The sequence below is a fragment of the Hyperoodon ampullatus genome (genome assembly GCF_949752795.1).
Source record: "Hyperoodon ampullatus genome assembly, chromosome: 1".
NCBI classification, from domain to species: Eukaryota; Metazoa; Chordata; class Mammalia; order Artiodactyla; family Ziphiidae; genus Hyperoodon; species Hyperoodon ampullatus.
In genome coordinates, this window is record NC_136914.1 from 14,363,479 (window position 1) to 14,384,546 (window position 21,068).

At 43.4% G+C, this 21,068-nt stretch overlaps 1 protein-coding gene across 1 annotated transcript in view; it reads left to right on the forward strand.

Annotated features, from left to right (window-relative positions):
• Positions 1-7,129, forward strand: part of MANBA (mannosidase beta) — a gene marked incomplete at both ends in the record, with an annotated part of 144,998 nt that extends 137,869 nt beyond the window's left edge. The window contains 3 exons of the mRNA XM_079719116.1: positions 2,708-2,850; positions 3,701-3,958; positions 6,905-7,129. Coding sequence (XP_079575242.1) covers positions 2,708-2,850; positions 3,701-3,958; positions 6,905-7,129 — 626 coding nt within the window. The remainder of the gene's footprint in view (positions 1-2,707; positions 2,851-3,700; positions 3,959-6,904) is intronic.
• Positions 7,130-21,068: the final 13,939 nt, after the last annotated feature.

Sequence of the window (21,068 nt, forward strand, 5' to 3'; positions counted from 1 at the left end):
ATCTCCCTGATCCATTCCTCTGTATCATTTCATCTACTGTTGATTTCTTTTAGTGTATTTTTCAATTGTTGTAGTTTTCTTCTCTGTTTAGTTCTTTATATCTTAAAACTCTTTGTTAAACTTCTCACTGTGTTCCTCCATTCCTCTCGTGCATTCTTTGATCATCTTTATGATCATCACCCTGAACTCTTTCTTAGGTAGATTGCCTATCTCCACTTCACTTAGTTCTTCATCTGGGGTTTTATCTTCTTCCTTTGTTTGGAACATGTTCCTCTGTTGCCTCATTTTGCCGAACTTGCTCTTTTTTTATTTCTATGTATCTGGTAGGTTGGTAATGTTTCCTGATCTTGGAGAAGTGGCCTTTTGTAAGAGGTACACTGTGCGTCCCAGCAGCTCACTCCCCTCTGGTCATCAGAGCTATACGCTCTAGGGGTGCCCCCTATGTGGGGTGCATGGGTCCTTCTGTGTGGTGGGCTTACCGATGTTGTTGGTCTAGTAGGCATGGCTGGCCTTTGGCCCTGTTGGTTTCCAGGCCCTGCCTTGTGTGGACCCTGCCAGCCACTGGTTGGTGGGGCTGGGTCATGAGGCTGCTGGTTGCAGAACCCTGGAGGGTCCCAGGGCTACTGCTGTTTCCCTTGTGGGCAGAGCCAGGTTCTGGGGTGGGTGGTTATAGGGCTGGGGTTCCTGGATCTAGTGTTGGCCTGCTGGTGGGTGGGGCCAGTTCCTGATATGGCTGGCTGCAGGTTCTGGGGTATTCCAAAGCTGGTGCTGGCCCATTGGTGAGTGGGGCTGGATCCCAGGGCAGCTGGCTGATGCATCCAAGGTTTCTCAGAGCTGGTGTTGGTCTGCTGGTGGGTGGGGCCCAGGCCCGGGGGTCCTGGGGCTGGTGCCAATCTACTCTGTTGGCTGTGTCCAACAAGGTAGGCTGTAGGGCTGCAGTGGTCCTGGGGCTGGTGTCTGCCCATTGGTGGGTGGAGTTGGTGTCCAGGGGACCCTGGAGCCAGTAGGTGAATCTGGGTCCTGGGGCTAGTGCTGGCCCACTGGTGGGCAGAGCTGACTCCTAGGGTCTCTGGCTGCAGGGCCCAGTGTCCCAGAGCTGATTTTGAATTGTTGTTGGATGAAGCCAAGGCCCAGGATGTTCTGGGGCTAGTGCTGGCTGGCTGGTGGCTGGAGCTGGGTCCCAGGATTTCTGGCTGCCAGGCCCTGGGGGTCCTGAGGCTAGTGCTTGCACACTGTTGTATGGCACTGGGTCCTGGGCCCTCTGGTGGACAGGACCATGTCCTGAGGTGCCTTGGGCTCAGGAGGTCTTAAGGCAGCCTGTCTGCTGGTGGTTGTCCAGCTAATTGCTTGGTCTGAGGCGTTCCAGTACTGGTGTGAACGGGCTGGTGGGTGAGGCTGGGTCCTGGTGCCAATCAGCTAGAGGGAGGATTCCAAAATGGCGCTTGCCAGTGTCTGTGTCTCCAGGGTGAACTCCAGTTGCTTGCTGCCTCTTTGGAAGACTCTCCAAGATCAGCAAATGAGTCTGACTTAGGCTCCTTTCAAATTACTGCTTCGGCCCTGGTTCCTGGAGTGTGTGAGATTTTGTGTGAGCCCTTTAAGAGGGGAGTCTCTATTTCCCCCAGCCCTCTGGGACTCCTGAAATTAATCCCTGCAGGCCTTCAAAGCCACACGTTCTTGGGGCTGGGGGCTTGTCTTCCTGGTGCAGGATCCCTGGGCTGGGGAGCCCAATAGGGGGCTCAGACCCCTCGTTCCTTGAGGAGTGCCTCTGCAGTTGTAATGATTCTTACTTTTTTTTTTTTTTTTTTTTTTTTTTTTTTTTTTTGCGGTACGCGGGCCTCTCACTGTTGTGGCCTCTCCCCGTTGCGGAGCACAGGCTCCGGAGGCGCAGGCTCAGCGGCCATGGCTCACGGGCCCAGCCGCTCCGCGGCATGTGGTATCTTCCCGGACCGGGGCACGAACCCATGTCCCCTGCATCGGCAGGCGGACTCTCAACCACTGCGCCACCAGGGAAGCCCTGATTCTTACATTTGTGGGTCACCCACTCCTGGGGTGTGGGTCTTGACTATGTGCAACTCCGCTTCTCCCATCCATCTTGTTGTGGTTCCTTCTTTATATCTTTAGTAGTAGATGATCTTTTCTGCTAGATTTTGGTCTTTCTCATAAATAGTTGCTCTGTAAATAGTTGTGATTTTAGTGTGCTCATGAGAGGAGGTGAGCTCAGGGTCTTCCTACTCCACCATCTTGGCCAGCCTCTATAATAGTATTTTTGCTAAGTAACACTAGCGAAATGAATATTTGTAACAGATGTTCACTGCCAATGCTACTGACTCCCTTTTTCATGTGTATGTAGGGAAAAGGAACATCGGTACATTGAGCTCCTGGAAGCAGAATTGCATATGAGAAAGTGCTAGCTAGGAATCAGGTCTGGGCTCAAAATACTGCCAGTGGCATGTTTGACTTAACTGCTTGAGCTCCATTTCCTCCTTTGAAAAGTGCGATGTTAATGGCTGCCTCACTCAGATTTGAGGCTGACATGAGGTGATGTCCAAAAATGCTACTTGCCCTCAACAAACATGGGTTCCCTCCACTGTCAGCTCTCCCGTCTATGCTCAGTGCCCTGAATTATGACAGGTTACACAGCTGGGCCACGTGGTTGATGACTCCGACGGCTTGACCCTTGTTTCCTAACCCAACTGATTACTTTTAGAGTATGGAGGAAAGTGGAAAATGCTTCATTATTTTGCTCGGCATTTCTTCGCTCCGCTGTTGCCGGTGGGTTTTGAGAATGAAGATGTGTTTTTCATCTACGGTGTGTCAGACCTTCACTCAGACCACAAGATGATGCTGACTGTAAGTTGCTTGGATATTTTTCTCTCTGTGGTAGAGGGCGAATTTTAGATTTCTTTAGTTATTTGGTTCTATTTTTTTTTGGAAAAAAGAAAAGAGAAATTAATTTGTATCAAAATGTCTCTAGTGCTTGCAGCAGAAAATGAGCTGTTCTTGGAATTGGAAAACCTATACTCAGGGAAAAATTCTGCTATTTATTCTGTGACCTTAATGTCTTGGTTCAGTTTCCTCATCTGTAAAATGACACCAGCCTGCCTTCTTAAAGGATTTCTATGGATAGTGAATACAGTCATTAGATGACTGTGCATTGTAAACTGTAAAATGCCAGTTAGATCTAAGGTTATTTATAATCATGAGAAGCTGGAAATAGGCTAAACTTTACCAAAAGAAATCATTTAAAACAGTGTGTTAAAGCGGAAATCAGTAAAATTATTCAGAATATATATGTGGAAAAATGAACTTGTATTTAAAACAATTTTAGGTAAAAGAAAGGATAGAAACTCAAAGAAGTCTTGGATGGCTACAGTTAGGAGGACATTGAGAACAGGTCAAGTCTATGAATTAACTATAATGCGCCAGGTCCTGTGCCTTCCATAACTTGCTTAATTCTCACAACAGCCTGTGGAGTTAGTGCTGTTATTATTCTCATTTTACGTTTGAAGAAATGGATACTTTGAGAAGTTAACTTCTTGGTTACATGACAAGTACTTGGTGGGGCTGAGGTTAAACCCAAGTTTCCCAGTCTCTTAACCGGTTCTGCTATTCTGACTTTCATCTATTATTACTACTATTATTCTCTAAAAAAAATAGTAACTAAGAATGTTTGGTTTTTTTCTGTCTTGTTTCTCCCCAGGTGAGAGTCCACACATGGAGTTCCCTGGAGCCCGTGTGCTCCGAGACGACTAAGCCTTTTGTGATGAAAGCAGGGGAGTCTGCTGTTCTCTATGAGAAGCCGGTAGCTGAATTATTACGAGGATGTACAAATTGTACACGACAAAGCTGTGTGGTTTCCTTTTACCTGTCAACTGACACGGAGCTCTTGAGCCCAACCAACTATCACTTCCTGTCCTCACCAAAGGAGGCCAAGGGGCTCCACAAGGCAAATATCACTGTAAGCACCAGGGGTCTGGGGTCACCGTGGCTTTGTGGAACTGTCCTGCTTTTTTGCAAAATTTCTGCTTGGTACTGAGCTTACCTGGGACCCGGGGAAGATTGGCCCCTTCCCACTGGAAGCAAAGAGCAAATAATGTTTATTTCTAATTCAGCATTTGTCAGAGCTTAAGGTTCCTGCCACTCCTGCTGTCCCATCACATCTCCCGAGTCAGGCTGGTGCAGTGGAGGGCAAGGCAGCAGGAGTCATCACCACTGACTGCTCCTCCTCTAGGTTCCAGGCTCTGTCTGTCCTGGGGGCTTTACTGCATCAACCGTCAAGTATTATCATCTGCATATACAAGTGAGCAAACCTGCTTGGAGGGACCGAGTAACGTGTTTAAAGTCCATAGCCAGGAAACATTGGAGCCCGGTAGAAGCACTCTTAATTTTGCATTTTTAAGGAGAGTCTATTCATTTAAAAAATTGTCACTCTACTCTCTGATTTATTGCTTCCATGTTGCTCAATCACCAGATCTCTTTATCACTGCCAAGGGAAAAAAAGGGATGATCGGGATAGGATGTGTTGTTATAAAAATTGTGTAGCTAGGGCTTCCCTGGTGGTGCAGTGGTTGAGAGTCCGCCTGCCGATGCAGGGGACATGGGTTCGTGCCCCGGTCCGGGAAGATCCCACATGCCGCGGAGCGGCTGGGCCCGTGAGCCATGGCCGCTGAGCCTGCGCATCCGGAGCCTGTGCCCCGCAACGGGAGAGGCCACAACAGTGAGAGGCCCGCGTACCGCAAAAAAAAAAAAAAAAAAAAAAATTGTGTAGCTAGAAAACTTGGAATCTGTCTAGTTGATTGAAAACCTTTCCTTCCCTCTTCCCCTCTCCATGTAGTGATTGAAACTTTCTAGAAAAATATTTTCATTCTCTATTTTTAATCAATTTTAAGTTTGTTTTAGATTTCATTGAAAAGACTTAAGTGAGAGGATGTTTTATGTTTGCTTTGGAAATCATATCAAAACTCAGTCCTTGAAATGAAAGCATAGCTTCCTTCCCAATTAATGATGAAATATTCCCATAATGAAATCTATCTGTAACAACTGATATAGGGCAAATATGAAGGAAATGACATACATTTACATAGCTTCTTTCCAGAAAAAAAGCACAAAACTATGTAGTAGACAAATTTGCAGTCTCTAGACAGGATTTCAAAATCTTTCTTTCCTCATCTGGGCCTCCATTACTTTGAGATAACTGGGCTGTGGGAGAGGTAGGACTTTTTCCTTTGTCCTACCTCAGTTGGATTTCAATGAGACTTTGCCTATCCTAAAGGGATATAACAACAATAACAACAATAATAGTAACGATAGTTAACGTTATTGTAGGCTTAATGTAGGCCAGGCACTTGGATGTAGTATCCTCAGGGGGATGCTGGGGACTGGGTTTTCCTCCCTGTATCCCTGAAGCCAGAGTACAAGCTTGAGCTCTGGGCTCTGCAGTCAGATATGCAGAGACGAGGTTTCCAATCAGAAGAAGGCAGCAACAAGAGGGAGCAGGTGCCAGTGTCCCTTCTGGCCTTGGCCTTGGGACAGAGTAGCTGAGGCTTCCCTGCAGGCTCGGTGGCAGCCAGGGACAGCCATGTAAACTGTGTGCCTGCAGCTGCTTTAGGGTCTTCCTCAGAATAGGTGGGTGGCATGATTTGGGAATTTGACATCTAACTTCAAGCCTGCATCTCTGACCCTCTGAGAGCTACCTAATACATTTTGTTTCTTTTTTGCTTCTACCAAAGTAGGGTTTCTTGTTAATAACTCAGAACCCTGCATGCTCTCTCAGGCTAAGTTATATATAGTAAAAATTGCCCTTGGAAATTCTTTGTGTCACACATAACCTATAATGTCAGACCTATGGCGTGGCATGTATGCATGTTGAAGAGTCATGTTTCATGACAGATGCACGGCTTGAATACCAGGTCCCACTCAACTGTGTACTCACAGTGAGCGAGGCTCACAAGCCCCCAGGAAGCAGCTCTGCCGCACTCTCTGCCTGTGCTAAGAGGCTAATGAATGACAAGACTTAAACTGTGCTCTCCTTTGCTGATATCGTGTGGGATTCACACGTGTTAAAAGTGCTAATGTAAAGCAACTGTACTCCAATAAAAATTAATTTAAAAAAAGAAGGAAAAAAAATTAAAGCAAGAAAGTTAAGGGTCAGATTACAAAGCTGAGAATTCACATTATGAAGATGTTTTCAAATATTTCAAAGTTGGATGGACTTATATCCAAATGAATAGGAAAATAAATAATTTCATTTAGATGGTTCCGAATGAGTACAATGTGATAGATACCTAAGAATGAACATTAGTAAATCTGTCAAGAGTAATATGAAAAGCAAATTAATTTGAGCTGAATAAAAAAAAAGTACTAATAATATGACTTTACTGACAATGCAATAAAAGAGAGAGAGCTCTAGTGGTAGAGCTTTTGGAGATGCCCAGCCGGCTGCTGCCTAGATTGCAGGATCTCCTCAGAAGACTAGAAGGTGAGCATCATGGCTGTGCTCTGCAGCCAGCTCCACACAGATTCTGAGAAGGTCATTTAAACCACCCAGCCCTGGTGCAGAAATGTGCCTCTCTTAATGAGACCCTGAGAAAAAGATATAAAGCTGTAAAAGCTACAAAGCCTTGAGATTCATGTGAAATATTCTTCTTAATAATTGGAGACTACATATTCCCCCCCCCCCGCCTGGTTTGAGATTACAGTTTGGTAATTTTCCACAGCCTTCAATACATTTCCAGGTATTTTTTAGCATCTGACACAGTGCATGGAATGTATGACTTTAGCAGCTGCAGAACCAAAGTTGTAGGAAATGCACTGCTTGTTAGCCACATCGACGTTCTGATAGGCGCTGTATATAGAATAAAGAGCTCTGCCTTCCTCCTTCACTTCATTTATCCTTTTCTTTCAGGCCACCATCTCTCAGCAACGGGACACATTTGTTTTTCATCTGAAAACCTCAGCTGTTGCTCCCTTTGTTTGGTTGGATGTAGGAAGCATCCCGGGGAGATTCAGTGACAATGGTTTTCTCATGACTGAGAAGACACGGACTGTATTCTTTTACCCTTGGAAACCCACCAATGAGAGTGAATTGGAGCTATCTTTTCATGTGACTTCGCTGGCCGATATTTACTGAGGGAATCCAGGTTGTATTTGCAGGAGCTGAAGGCAACCAGAAACAAGTTGAAGAAGCCAGGAAACGCGTCTGCTTGCTGTCAGGTGTCTGCATAACCACTTGGTAGAGAGTTTGTACAGTGCATTCTCCCAGGGAAGGCTGTGTACTCAGGTGATGTCCTCCTCCAACAAAGCTGTGCCTAGGTGCCGTCCAGTCTGCGCCAGGACTGTGGTTTTAGCCCATTCCCCCACAGCTTTTGCACCACATGAACCAGTTATAACCCGACTGCCTCTCCAAGCCCCAAAAGGAGGTCTGTCCACATGCAGCCCTTTAAGGGAATCACAGGTACGTAATTATTGCGGTATCTGTGGAATCAAATGTGGAAGGTCGTGAGGTCACGTAGGCTCTCGTGGTTAGCTTTGAGAAATACCAAATAATCGAATTGAAACTGCTTTGTTGTTATTTCCAGAGGAAATGGAGATTCAAATGTCACAAGAGAAAGAGATTTCTGGGTGGTAGCCATATTGGTTGCTATTGCCGGAAAGTTTGGGGAGTTGATTGTTGTCATTCAGTTACTTTTTGGGTAGGAGTCCTGTTTTCATTTGCAATGTTTTTTAAAAAATATTGTTTTAACAGTAATAATTTATTTTTTCAAAGGCCGTTAGAGTGATTCTCCTTTGGAAAAAAAGCTCATATTGAAATGGACATCACCATGGTCACTTTGGAAACTTTTGGGTGTCCTGACATAGGTCACCCATTGTTATGTATGGGTTTCAGATTTGGTTGAATCCAGTGAGCTTTCCAATTCAAGGTTGTGGTTAGATTTGTACTTGGTGATCCTGGCAGCAAAGTGGTATTCCCTTTAACTTGAGTTTGAACTATCTTAAAAAATTTTGATTAATTATAATTGCTATGAAATCATTTTATTCTGCATTATCATGTTTATAAAATTACATTGGTAATGAAGCAAAGGGGGCAAAATGTTAATAAGTAGCCAATTTGGGTAAAGGTGTATAGGAATTTTTTGTTCTGCTTTTGTGACTTTTCTGTAAGTTTGAAATTATGTTAAAATTTTAAAGTTATATAAATTGCATCGACAACTTGGTGTTTCACTTGTGGCTTATTTCCTCATTCTATGAACACTCAGTTTTGCCCAGTACCATGCTGAGCCTTAATTTCCATTTAGCTCTGGTCAAGTTTTTAGTCTATTTGATAAACTTGAAGAGTTTGAAGAATCTAATCCAGGATATTTGAGGGGTCTTCTCTAAGAAGTATCAGGTAATTGGTTATAGAGTGGACTGACGGTGAGAGTTTGGCTTTAGAATCAAGACTAAATAGATAATAGTTTTGGTTTTAAAGCTGAGAAACTTTTGGCCGTGGTTCAGAGACTAAAAAGAAAATAAATGCAGCCAACCCAGGCCTCTCCTTCAGTATCTATGAGTTCCCTCATTTTATGTGTTATTTCAAAATATATATAACAGCCTTATGAAAGGCTGTGACTTAGGGATGTAACCCAGAAGATTCTTACCTGATAAATATTATATCACTTTCTTGTCACTGTTGCTGGGGGACAGGGAGGACACACCTTTCCATTCACTAGAGCATTTTTCTGTGCTAGGTGCCCCGTGAGGTGGCCTTTGAAGTTGATGGGCCAGAATTTACTGAGTTGGCCAAACCCAAAAACTTTGTTTGGGTTTTTCCCTAATATCTTTCTGTAACGACCCAATACATTGCAATTCTGCCCTTACTAGCTCTGTAACCTTAATCAAGTTATTTAACTTCTACGTTCGGTTTTCTTGTGGTACAGTGGGAATAATTACACTCACCTTGTAAGTGTGGGTTTTAAAAATTATTTATTTATTTATTTATTTATTTATTTATTTATTTATTTATGGCTGTGTTTGCTCTTCATTGCTGCATGCGGGCTTTCTCTAGTTGTGGCAAGCGGGGACTACTCTTCATTGTGGTGCGTGAGCTTCTCGCGGTGGCCTCTCTTGTTGCGGAGCACAGGCTCTAGGTGCTTGGGCTTCAGTAGTTGTGGCACGTGGGCTCAGTAGTTGCGGTTCGCGAGCTCTAGAGCACAGGCTCAGTAGCACACAGGTTTTGTTGCTCCACGGCATGTGGGATCTTCCTGGACCAGGGATTGAACCCATGTCCCCTGCACTGGCAGGCGGATTCTTAACCACTGCACCACCAGGGAAGTCCCTGTAAGTGTGCTTTGAAGAATAAATTAAAAATGGGGTTCAAAGGCTCGGCCCACTACTGACACTTAGTGAAGGCTCTGTAAATGGAGGCACCATTCTGGGGTGTGACCCTCTTGTCTAGAGAGTGCAGGGCTTCCGGCCACACTGACTTGAGTCAGAATCCAAGTTCTTAGGCTTATTGGCCGTGTGACCTTGCGCAACCACTTGATCTTCTAGATTTTAGTTTTCTCATCTGTAAAATGGAGATAGTAATCTCTAACCTTCAAAGGTAGTGGTAAAGATTAAACAAATAGGGTCTGGAACAAAATAAATGCTATTCATACTTTTTTTTTTTTTTTTTTTTTGCGGTACGCGGGCCTCTCACTGTTGTGGCCTCTCCCGTTGCGGAGCACAGGCTCTGGACGCGCAGGCTCAGCGGCCATGGCTCACGGGCCCAGCCGCTCCACAGCATGTGGGATCTTCCTGGACCGGGGCATGAACCCGTGTCCCCTGCATTGGCAGGCGGACCCCCAACCACTGCGCCACCAGGGAAGTCCCATTCATACTTTTTTAACATCATTATCACTCAGTACGTGAAGCAAGGGTAAAAATGAAGCAAATAAAGGCAGATGCCTTTTTTCTTTCTTGTTTTAAAATTGAAGTATAGCTAATACAATATTGCATTAGTTTCAGGTGTACCACAAGGTGATTCACTTATATATATGTATTTTCAGATTATTTACCACTATAGGTTATTACAGTATATTGAATATAATTCCTTGTGCTATACAGTAAATCCTTATTGTTTATCTGTTTTACATATAGTAGTGTGTATCTGTTAATCCCATACTCCTACTTTGCCCTCCTCTCTCCTCCTCTTTGGTAACCATAAATTTGTTTTCTCTGTCTGTGAGTCTGTTCCTGTTCCTGTTTTTTGTTTTGTTTTTTAAAATATTTTTTGATGTGGACCATTTTTAAAGTCTTTATTGAAGTTGTTACAATATTACTTCTGTTTTTTTATGTTTTGGTTTTTTTTGGCCGCAAGGCATGTGGGATCTTAGCTCCCCAACCAAGGATCGAACCCTCACCCCGTGCATTGGAAGGCAAAATCTTAACCACTGGACCACCAGGGAAGTCCCTCCTGTTTTGTATATAGACTCATTTGCATTATTTTTTTAGATTCCACATGTAAGTAATAGCATATAATATTTGTCTTTCTCTGACTTGCTTCACTAAGTGTGATATTCTCTAGGTTCATCCATGTTGCTGTAAATGGCAATATTTCATTTTTTAAATTATTTATTTATTTATTTTTTGGCTGCATCAGGTCTTTGTTGCAGCATGCGGGATCCTTCGTTGAGGCACGTGGCCTCTTTGTTGCAGTGTGCAGGCTTCTCTCTAGTTGTGGTGCGTGGGCTCCAGAGCATGTGGACTCTGTAGTTGTGGCACGTGGGTTTAGTTGCCCTGCGGCGTGTGGGATCTTAGTTTCCCAAGCAGGGATTGAACCAGCGTCCCCTGCATTGCAAGACAGATTCTTAACCACTGGACCACCAGGGAAGTCCCAATATTTCATTTTTTAAGGCTGAGTAATATTCCATTGTATATATGTATATAACACATCTTTTTTTTTAGTACTGTAGACAAGAGATCCACCTCAATTTTTTTTTACTTTTTATTTTTTTAATTAAAAAATTTTAATTGAATTTTAGTTGATTTTTAATGTTATGTTAGTGTGTGGTATACAGCAATGTGATTCAGTATACCAGCTGGTATACAGTAGGACCTTGTTGTTTATCTATTTTATATATAGTAGTTTGTATCTGCTAGTCCCAAGCTCCTAATTTATCCCTCTCCCACCTTCTTTCCCCTTTGGTAACTATAAGTTTGTTTTCTACATCTGTGAGTCTGTTTCTGTTTTGTAAATAAGTTCATTTGTATCATATTTTGGATCCCACATATAAGTGATATCATAAGGCATTTGTCTTTTTCTGTCTGACTTACTTGACTTAGTATGATAATCTCTAGGCCCATCCATGTTGCTGCAAATGGCATTATTTCATTCTTTTTTATGGCCGAGTAATATTCCCCCCACACACATATACACATACACACATATACATATACATACTACATCTTCTTTATCCATTCATCTGTCAGTGAACATTTAGGTTGCTTCCATGTCTCGACTATTGTAAATAGTGCTGCTGTGAACATTGGGGTGCATGTATCTTTTCGAATTAGAGTTTTCTCCAGACATATGCCCAGGAGTGGAATTGTTGAATCATATGGTAACTCTATTTTTAGTTTTTTAAGGAACCTCCATAGTGGCTGCACCGACTTACATTCCCACCAGCAGTGTGGGAGGGTTCCCTTTTCTCCACACCCTCTCCAGCATTTGTTATTTATAGACTTTTTAGTGATAGCCATTTTGACTGGTGTGAGGTGATACCTCACTGTAGTTTTGATTTGCATTTCTCTAATAATTAGTGATGTGGAGCATCCTTTCATGTGATTTTGGCCATCTGTATGTGTTTTTTGGAAAAATGTCTGTTTAGGTCTTCTGCCTGTTTTTTGATTAGGTTGTTTGTTTTTTGATATTAAGTTGCATGGACTGTTTATATACTTTGTATATTAACTTCTTATTGGTCATATTGTTTGCAAATATTTTCTCCCAGTACGTGGGTTGTTTTTTCATTTTGTTGATGGTTTCCTTTACTGTGCAAGAGCTTTTAAGTTTGACTAGGTTCAATTTGTTTATTTTTGCTTTTATTTCTTTTGCCTTGGGAGATTGAGCTAAGAAAAGATTACTATGGTTTACGTCAGAGAATATTTTGTCTGTGTTCTCTTCTAGGAGTTTTATGGTGTCCTGTCTTATATTTAGGTCTTTAAACCATTGTGAGTTTATTTTTGTATATGGTGTGAGGGAGTGTTCTAGTTTAATGGATTTACATGTAGCTGTCCAGCTCTCCAACACCACTTTTTGAAGAGGTTGTCTTTTCTCCATTGACTATTATTGCTCCCTTTGACGTAGATTAGCTGGCCATAGGTGCGTGGGTTTATTTCTGGGCTCTATATTCTGTTCCATTGAGCTGTTTGTCTGTTTTTGTGCCAAATACATGCTGCTTTGATTACTGTGATTTCTGTAGCTTTGTGGTACAGTCTGAAGTCTGGAAGGGTTATGTCTCCAGCTTTATTTTTTTCTTCAGGATTGCTTTGGCAATTCAGGGTCTCTTGTGGTTCCATATAAGTTTTAGGATTATTTGTTCTAGTTCTGTGAAAAATGTCATGGGTATTTTGATAGTGATTGCATTAGATTTTAGATTGCTTTGGGTAGTATGATGCCATTTTAGCAGTATTACATTCTTCCAATCCAAGAGCATGGGTTATCTTTCCATTTCTTTAAATCACCATCAGTTTTCTTTATCAATGTTTTATAGTTTTCAGTGTATAGATCTTTCACTTCCTTGATTAAATTTATTCCTAGGTATTTTTTTGACACAGTATTAAATGGGATTTCTTTTTGCTTTCTGTTTCTAATATTACATTATTAGTGTAAAGACATGCAACAGATTTCTGTATATTAATCTTATATCCTGCTACCTTGATGAATTCATTTATTAGTTCTAATAGTTTTTGTGTGGAGACTTTAAGGTTCTCTATATAGAGTATCATGTCATCTACAAATAGTGACACTTTTATTACCTCTTCCCTTCCAATTTGGAAGCCTTTTATTTCTTGTCTGATTGCTGTGGCTAGGACTTCCGATATTTTTTTGAATAGTAGTGGTGAGAGTGGGCATCCTTGTCTTGTTCCTGAAATTAATGGGAAGGCTTTCAGCTTTTCACTGTTAAGTATTATGTTGGCTCTGGGGTTATTATAAATGGCTTTTATTATGTTGAGATTTGTTCCCTGTATATCCACTTTGATGAGAATTTTTATCATGAATGGATGTTGAATTTTGTCAAATGCTTTTTCTATGTCTATTGAGATGATCATATGATTTTTTTTTTTTTCGATAAGCAGGCCTCTCACTGTTGTGGCCTCTCCTGTCACGGAGCACAGGCCCTGGACACGCAGGCTCAGTGGCCATGGCTCACGGGCCCAGCTGCTCTGTGGCATGTGGGGTCTTCCCGGACTGGGGCAGGAACCCGTGTCCCCTGCATCGGCAGGCAGACTCCCAACCACTGCGCCACCAGGGAAGCCCGATCATATGATTTTTGTCTTTTCTTTTGTTAATGTGGTATATCACATTGATTTGCATATGTTGAACCATCCTTGCGACCCTGGAATGAATCCAACTTGATAGTGGTATATGATCCTTTGTATGTATTGTTGGATTCAGGTTCCTAATATTTTGTGGAGGATTTTTGCATCTGTATTCATCAAAGATATTGGCTGTAATTTTCTTTTTTGTAATGTCTTTGGTTTTGGTATCATGGCAATGGTAGCTTCATAGAATGGATTTGGGAGTGTTCCCTCCTCTTTAAATCTCTGGAACAGTTTGAGCAGGATAGGTATAAGTTTTTCTTTGTATGTTTGGTAGAATATCCCAGTGAAGCTGTCTGGTCCCAGACTTTTGTTTGGAGGGAGATTTTTGTTTGTTTGTTTTTTGGTTTTTGTTTGTTTTTTGGGTTTTGTTGGTTGGTTTTTGTTTTTTTAAATTACAGAGTCTATTTCACTTCTAGTCTGTTCAAATTATCTGTTTCTTTTTGACTCAGTTTTGGCAGGCTGTATGTTTCTGGAACCTTGTCCATTTCTTCTAGGTTGTTCAATTTGTTGGCATATAACTGTTCATAATATTCTCTTATGATTTTTTTGTATTTCTGTGGTATCAGTTATTTCTCCTCTTTCATTTCTTATTTTATTTGGGTCCTCTCTCTTTTCTTCTTGGTGAGCCTAGATAGAGGTTTGTTGATTTAGTTTATCTTTTCAAAAAAACAGCTCTTGGTTTTATTGATCTTTCCTATGGTTTTTAATCTCTATTTTATTTATTTCCTCTCTGATCTTTATTATTTTCTTCCTTCTGCTGACTTTGGGTTTTGTTTATTCTTTTTCTAATTCTGTTAGCTGGTAGGTTAGGCTGTTTATTTGAGATTTTTCATGTTTCTTTCTTTTTTTTTTTTCGGTACGCCGGGCCTCTCACTGTTGTGGCCTCTCCCATTGCGGAGCACAGGCTCCGGACACGCAGGCTCAGCGGCCATGGCTCACGGGCCCAGCCGCTGCACGGCATGTGGGATCTTCCCAGACCAGGGCACGAAACCGTGTCCCCTGCATTGGCAGGCGGACTCTCAACCACTGCGCCACCAGGGAAGCCCTTCATGTTTCTTGATGAAGGCCTATATTGCTATGAACTTCCCTCTTAGCATTGCTTTTGCTGCATCTCATAGATTTTATATGGTTGTGTTTTCATTTTTTTGATAAATTTATTTATTTTAATTTATTTTCACTTTTGGCTGTGTTGAGTCTTCGTTGCTGCATGCAGGATTTCTCTAGTTGCAGCGAGTGGGGGCTACTTTTCATTGCAGTGTGTGGGTTACTTATTGCAGTGGCTTCTCTTGTTGCGGAGCACAGGCTCTAGGTGTATGGGCTTCAGTAGTTGTGGCGTGTGGGCTCAGTAGTTGTGGCTTGAGGGCTCTAGAGCTCAGGCTCAGTAGTTGTGGCGCACGGGCTTAGTTGCTCTGCAGCATGTGGAATCTTCCTGGACCAAGGCTTGAACCTGTGTCCCCTGCCTTGGCAAGCAGATTCTTAACCACTGTGCCACCAGGGAAGCCCTGTGTTTTCATTTTTATTTGTCTTTAGGTGTTTCTGATTTCTTCTTTCAGTTCATCATTGACCCATTGGTTATTAGTAGCATGTTGTTTAGGTTTCGTGTGTTCATTCTTTTCCCATTTTTCTTTCTGTGGTTGATTTCTAGTTTCATACTCTTGTGAGCAGAAAAGATGCTTGAAGTAATTTCTGTCCTCTAAACTTGTTGTGGCATGTTTTGTGACCTAGTATGTGGTCTGTCCTAGTGACTGTTCCATATGGGCTTAAAAAGAATATGTGTTCTGGGTTTGTTTGGTTTTTTTTTTGGATGTAGTATCCTGTAGATATCAATTAAGCCCAACTGGTCTGTTGTGTCATTTAGGACCTCTGTTGCCTTATTGATTTTCTGTCTGGATGATCTGTCCATTGATGTCAGTGGGGGTGCTAAAGTCTTCTAGTATTATTATATTACTGTCAATTTCTTCCTTTGTGTCTGTTAGTATTTGCTTTCTGTATTTAGGTGTTTCTATATTGGGTGCATATATGTTAATGAGTGTACTATCCTCTTCTTGTGTTGATCCCTATATCATTATATAATGCCCTTCTTTGTCTTTCTTTATGGCCATTGTTTTAAAGTCTATTGTGACCCTGCTTTCTTGTTTCCATCTGCATGAAATATCTTTTTCCATCCCTTCACTTTCAATCCGTGTGTGTCTTTTACCCCAAAGTGAGTTTCTTGTAGGCAGTATATTGTAGGTTTTTGGTTTTTTTATCCAGTCTGCCACTGTGTGTCTTTTTTTGTGTGTGTGTGGATCATGGGCCTCTCACTGTTGTGGCCTCTCCCGTTGCGGAGCACAGGCTCCGGACGCGCAGGCCCAGTGGCCATGGCTCACGGGCCTAGCCGCTCCGCGGCATGTGGGATCCTCCCGGACCAGGGCATGAACCTGTGTCCCCTGCATCGGCAGGTGGACTCTCAACCACTGTGCCACCAGGGAAACCCTAAGAACTTTTTTTAAAGTGTGTGTTTAGCGGGGAGATGTCAGACCCTAATGAATTTATAAAGGAAGAATAAATTAATGAATGGACATAAATATATGCTGACAACAATTTATGAAAGGAGAGAAATGTGTTGTATATACATTATTCTGTAAGAGAATAGTTACATCCAAACGTTCTTTCACAGTTTGTATGTGGCACTGAGGTTAATAATTTCTACCATTTTAGTAGATTTATTTTGCCACGTTTGCTGGCATAGAATTGGATGTACTCACTCTTGGCTTTGGATTTCTGAGAAGGCTTTTCTGTTAGTGGTTACGCAAACATTAATAGAATGAAAAGACCAGGATCCGGTCCTTCTGCTGTGTGGCTGCAAAGCACATTCCAGAGAGTGAAATGGAAAGAGGTCAGCTCACAGGATTACATCTTCCCAGTTTAGAATCAAGAAAACAGCAAAAATGTTAACATTCTCAATCACATTCACTAAAACTCTTCTCATTTTTCCTCTTACTTGACTTTGGAAAATAAACAGGAAGATTTTGTTCGCTATTGGAATGAAAGTGAACTGGAGTACAGGAGAGATAGATATATTTCCCAAGCATTCCTAAAGTGACACAGATTTGAGATAGAAGAATATTCTCTGGGGGAGCAACGTAGGATAAGGCCATCTTGTTCAACACTTTAGGAAAGTTTTTTTGAAAGTTTATGATTAAAAAAAAATAAATGAAAAGAAATGTCAGTTGAGAAAGGAGTCTTAAAAGGCTGTCACTGTAATTAATACACGAGGAAGGAAAAGCACAAGACTAGCTGGTCAGCTAGGCTGGGCTCTGAGCTTGTGATCCATAAGCTGAAGGGGACTAACCTGCCATGACATCTTTGAGCCCTCGAATAGGGGCCAAACCATGAACAGGCTTTTCAGAAATAAGGGCATCCCATCACTGTGTCATGTTTTATAACTGTCTCTCATTTTCTTTAGACAGAGGTTACTGAATCCTGCCATGAAAAGAAAGTATGCAACAGTGATGCCGCTGAACTCCTTAGGTCAGGTCTCAGCCTTTGCACGGGATTTACTGAGCACCAGCTTGTGCCGCGTTGTGCTATGTATGCAGTGAGTGAGTACAAAGGATGACACAGCAACACCAGAATGGCCTAGAAATCTGGGGAAATGGGATGTTGGGATCATGGAAATTTCTGGTTGAGAACTGGTGCTCATTCCTGTCTCATAATGTATGTGGGAACAACCCTTTGTTCTTATTCTGTAATGTTACTTATTACAGCTTTTGTAAAGTTTACTGGATCCTGGGAGACAATTCACATGTTCCCTGTAGTTGGAACAGACATTATTGGCAGGCCATCCTACAGCTATTTCCTCCTATTCTCTGCTAATAGAAGTGGCTGTGCGTCCAGCCCCAGGGATTGAATCATAGTTGGTTATACTAATCCTATTCTCCTTTGCCAGTGATTGGTCTAGGGTTAGGCATGTGACTCAATTCTGGCAAATGAAACATGAGGTGATACTTAATGTGGGGTTTGGAGGGAAGGTTTTCCTGCCTGTTAAGAGAGAGACTTGAGGAGGAACCCTATGCTGTTGCCAAAGTTAAGAGGCTGTTGTGTGAGGCCTGATACTTGGAGCTGCTGCATCCTTTTTGTGACCTTGAGGAAACAGTGTTGACATAGAGGGATGCCAGAGATGTTGAACTACTGAACTAGCCTTGTAATCATCTCACTCTGGTCTTATAAAAAATAAGGCCTATTTGTTTAATCCAGTTGTAGTCAGGTATTCTGAGTTTATAACCAAAAGCATCCTACAACAGTTAAAGGTATGGGCTTTGAAATCACACATACATATGTTTGAGTTCCAGATCTTCCATTAGTAGGCTGTTTGACATTGCATATAAGTTACTGGGTCTTTCTGTACACGTGGGATAATAATAATCATACCTCATATGTTAACTGTGAGGACTAAATGGGTTGATGCATAGATATTGATAGCATACAATACGTATTCAATAAATGTTATTATCATTATCATTACCTCTGTGTTAAGTCATCAAAGAAAGCCTAGGGAGGTGGGCAGAACTGGCAGTTGCTCAGGGCATTGGATGAGGGTTGGAAACAGCATCATCCAGGGGAGCCCACAGGAGTGAGGGGGCAGCAGTGGCACCTGGAAGGGGAGACGTAAGGACCTTGATTCTGTCTCAGAGCTGTCAGCTCATCACTCTGCCTGGTCATTTTTTTTAGTGTATTTAATTTATTTTATTTTTGGCTGCATTGGGTCTTCATTGCTGAACGTGGGCTTTCTCTAGTTGTGGCGAGCGGGGGCTACTCTTTGTTGTGGTGAGCGGGCTTCTCATTGCAGTGGCTTCTCTTGTTGAGGAGCACGGGCTCCAGGTGCGTGGGCTTCAGTAGTTGTGGCTCACGGGCTCAGTAGTTGTGGCTTGCAGACTCTAGAGCACAGGCTCAGTAGTTGTGGCGCACGGGCTTAGTTGCTCCGTGACATGTGGGATCTTCCCGGACCAGGGATTGAACGTGCGTCCCCTGCATTGGCAGGCGGATTCTTAACCACTGCGCCACCAGGGAAGTCCCCTGCTTGGTCATTTTGAAAGTACGATTGCAGAAAGTGTGGTTCAGGTCATACACAAGTCATATTTGGCCAGCAGATGATTTTGTAGGCCCAAGCAGTGTTTTTAAAAGTTGTATTATTAACATTTTTAAAAGACAAGATTCCATGTAAAATCTAGATCTGTCTCGGATCTTCTTGCAATGATATTTTTAAAAGAAAGCCTCTATTTGTTTAATCCACTCATAGTCAGGTGTTCTGAATTTATAATCAAAAGTATTCTTGTGGATAAAGGCAGGGCTTGGAGGTGAGACATAGCCGGGCCTTGGAGAGGGCAGTATGGGCTCTTGCTCTGATATTAAACCCCCAGTATGCAAGTTTGGCTCTAACATGTACTGAACTTGGACAAATCACTTAACTTCTAAGCCTCAGTTTCCTTATCTTTAAGATGAGGTTAATAGGAATTACCATCTCATAGAACTGTGAGGATTATGTAAAATAAAGGATGTACAATGCCTAGGATGGGTAAGTGAGTTGTAAATGCTGGCTTATGATGATTATTCCTCAAAGAATACAGTTGGCTGTGGCTGGGATGATCAGGCGTAGGGGTCTTACATTTTCCTTGCCAAAAGAAACAGAATGATTTAAGTTTTCTCTACTAAGGGAAAATAATCGTCAGGCTTCTGTGACCTGAGTTGAAGGAGAAATTTTCAGGCAGTAAGCCGAAGAATTTCTAAATTTCTTTCTTTTGGTAAGCCTCCTTCCAATTTTACTGACGCAAAAATTTGAGTAGCAAGAGGCATGCCAGCTGTTCGATGATGGTGCAAAGTTCTGCTTCTTCCAGCAGAGGCCTCTTGTGCACAGGAAATGAGGCTGGTGGTGGCTGGAGGGGACCCTGGGCCAGGGCACTGGTTTCCCAGAAGCTCCCCCAGAGTCAAGCAGGGAGGAGAGTCTAAGGAAGAGCTTGTGGGGACCGCCCCCCTGTCCCCTGTCCAGGCTTCAGAGAGCTGGATGCCAGTGTCCTGAAATTCTGGAGTCTTTCTTGAAAGAAAGAGACGGGGAGAGAGAAGGAGAGAAAGAAAGAGGGATGGATAGAGGGAGGAAGCGGGGAGGAGGGAGAGAGGGAGGACGGAGGCAGCAGCTCTGTTTAAGCTCCAGGGCTCAGAGGCAGGGCACCCACGAGGCTGATGATCTCAAGGGTCAGACCTGCAGGGAGACTCTTTCTGCTCTCTGCCTTTCAGTTTATTTCATTTCCCTTCATTGTTGCTACCTGGGCAAAAGGGCACCTGAATGATGTTTAATCCTAATTTAACTGCTATGGAGCTACGAAAACTTGGCACAAAGCCTCCGGAATAGCTGATTGGTGGGGGAGAAGTCAGATGATCTCTTAAAAGTCCCGGTAACGGAGAGCGAGAAGGACTGAAGCCGTGAGTTACTGAAACCGTGAGTTACGGCGTGGTTTGTAGAAAGGCCCAAACTTCTGGTGACGGAGGGACCGAAGGAGGGTCCTTCCTGGTCCAGCATGGCCTCTTCTGTCTAAGGGGGTGGCCCTGTGGGTGAGTCGCTGGCCACACATTCTTGAAGCTTTAAACCTGGAGTCTCTTTGCCTTTCAGAACTAAAACGCACGGTCCCTGGTGCATTTGCTGTGTGCCTATGTTGATCGTCGTTCAAGACGTGCTTTTGGTGAGGTAGGAAAGCAGTCGGGGCCAAATGGTGACTCTGACCTTCCCGGATCAACACTGGGAAGGAGAAGACGGCTAAGGGCTGCTTTGGCATCAGGCTGCCTTGCCCAGTCGTCCATGAGCACATAAATACTTCCTGAGCATGTATGTCCCTGTCTGTGGGAGAGGTAGTCACCCCTGGTGCTGGGGCTCAGGCAGTGGTGGAAGGGGTGCAGGGGGTGGTACTTAGGAAGGAGGCGGGCATGTTTCTTTTGGGCAGCGCTGCTCCGGTGGTGGTACCTGCCTGTGGAGCTGCGGTGGGTCTTCACAGGGATGTGATGGCTGATCCTTTGGCCTCTCCGGGGCAGACTGTGCTTCAGCTATGAGACAGGATTCTGCATTAACACGGCGCCCCTTGGGGAGCATTTTGGATGCCCTGGCTTGAATTTTGGTGGGCTGGAAGGGACACAAGGCAATGGGCAGAACCAGGCAGGGTGTTGAGATGAAGCTCGAGGGCTCCAACGCCAAGGAAGGAGAGTGAGGCTGAAGGAGGATGGGTAGGGAGAGAAAACCAGCATGACTCTTGTGGCCCCTCTGGGGTTCATTTGCAGAGAATAGTGTGAGTGCCTCACGTACTGAAGCTACCGAGTCCGTTGTTGATGGGATGCCAGTTTCCCGCTGGTTTGCCAGCCTTCAGTGCCAGCACTTGGGCAGCTTCGCCTACCCCCTCTTGGGCACGTCTGTGCCACCTTGCCTTTCAGAGCAGCCGTGCAGTCCGTGATGGGCTGTGGAGCGAGACCCAGGAGCGCAGTGT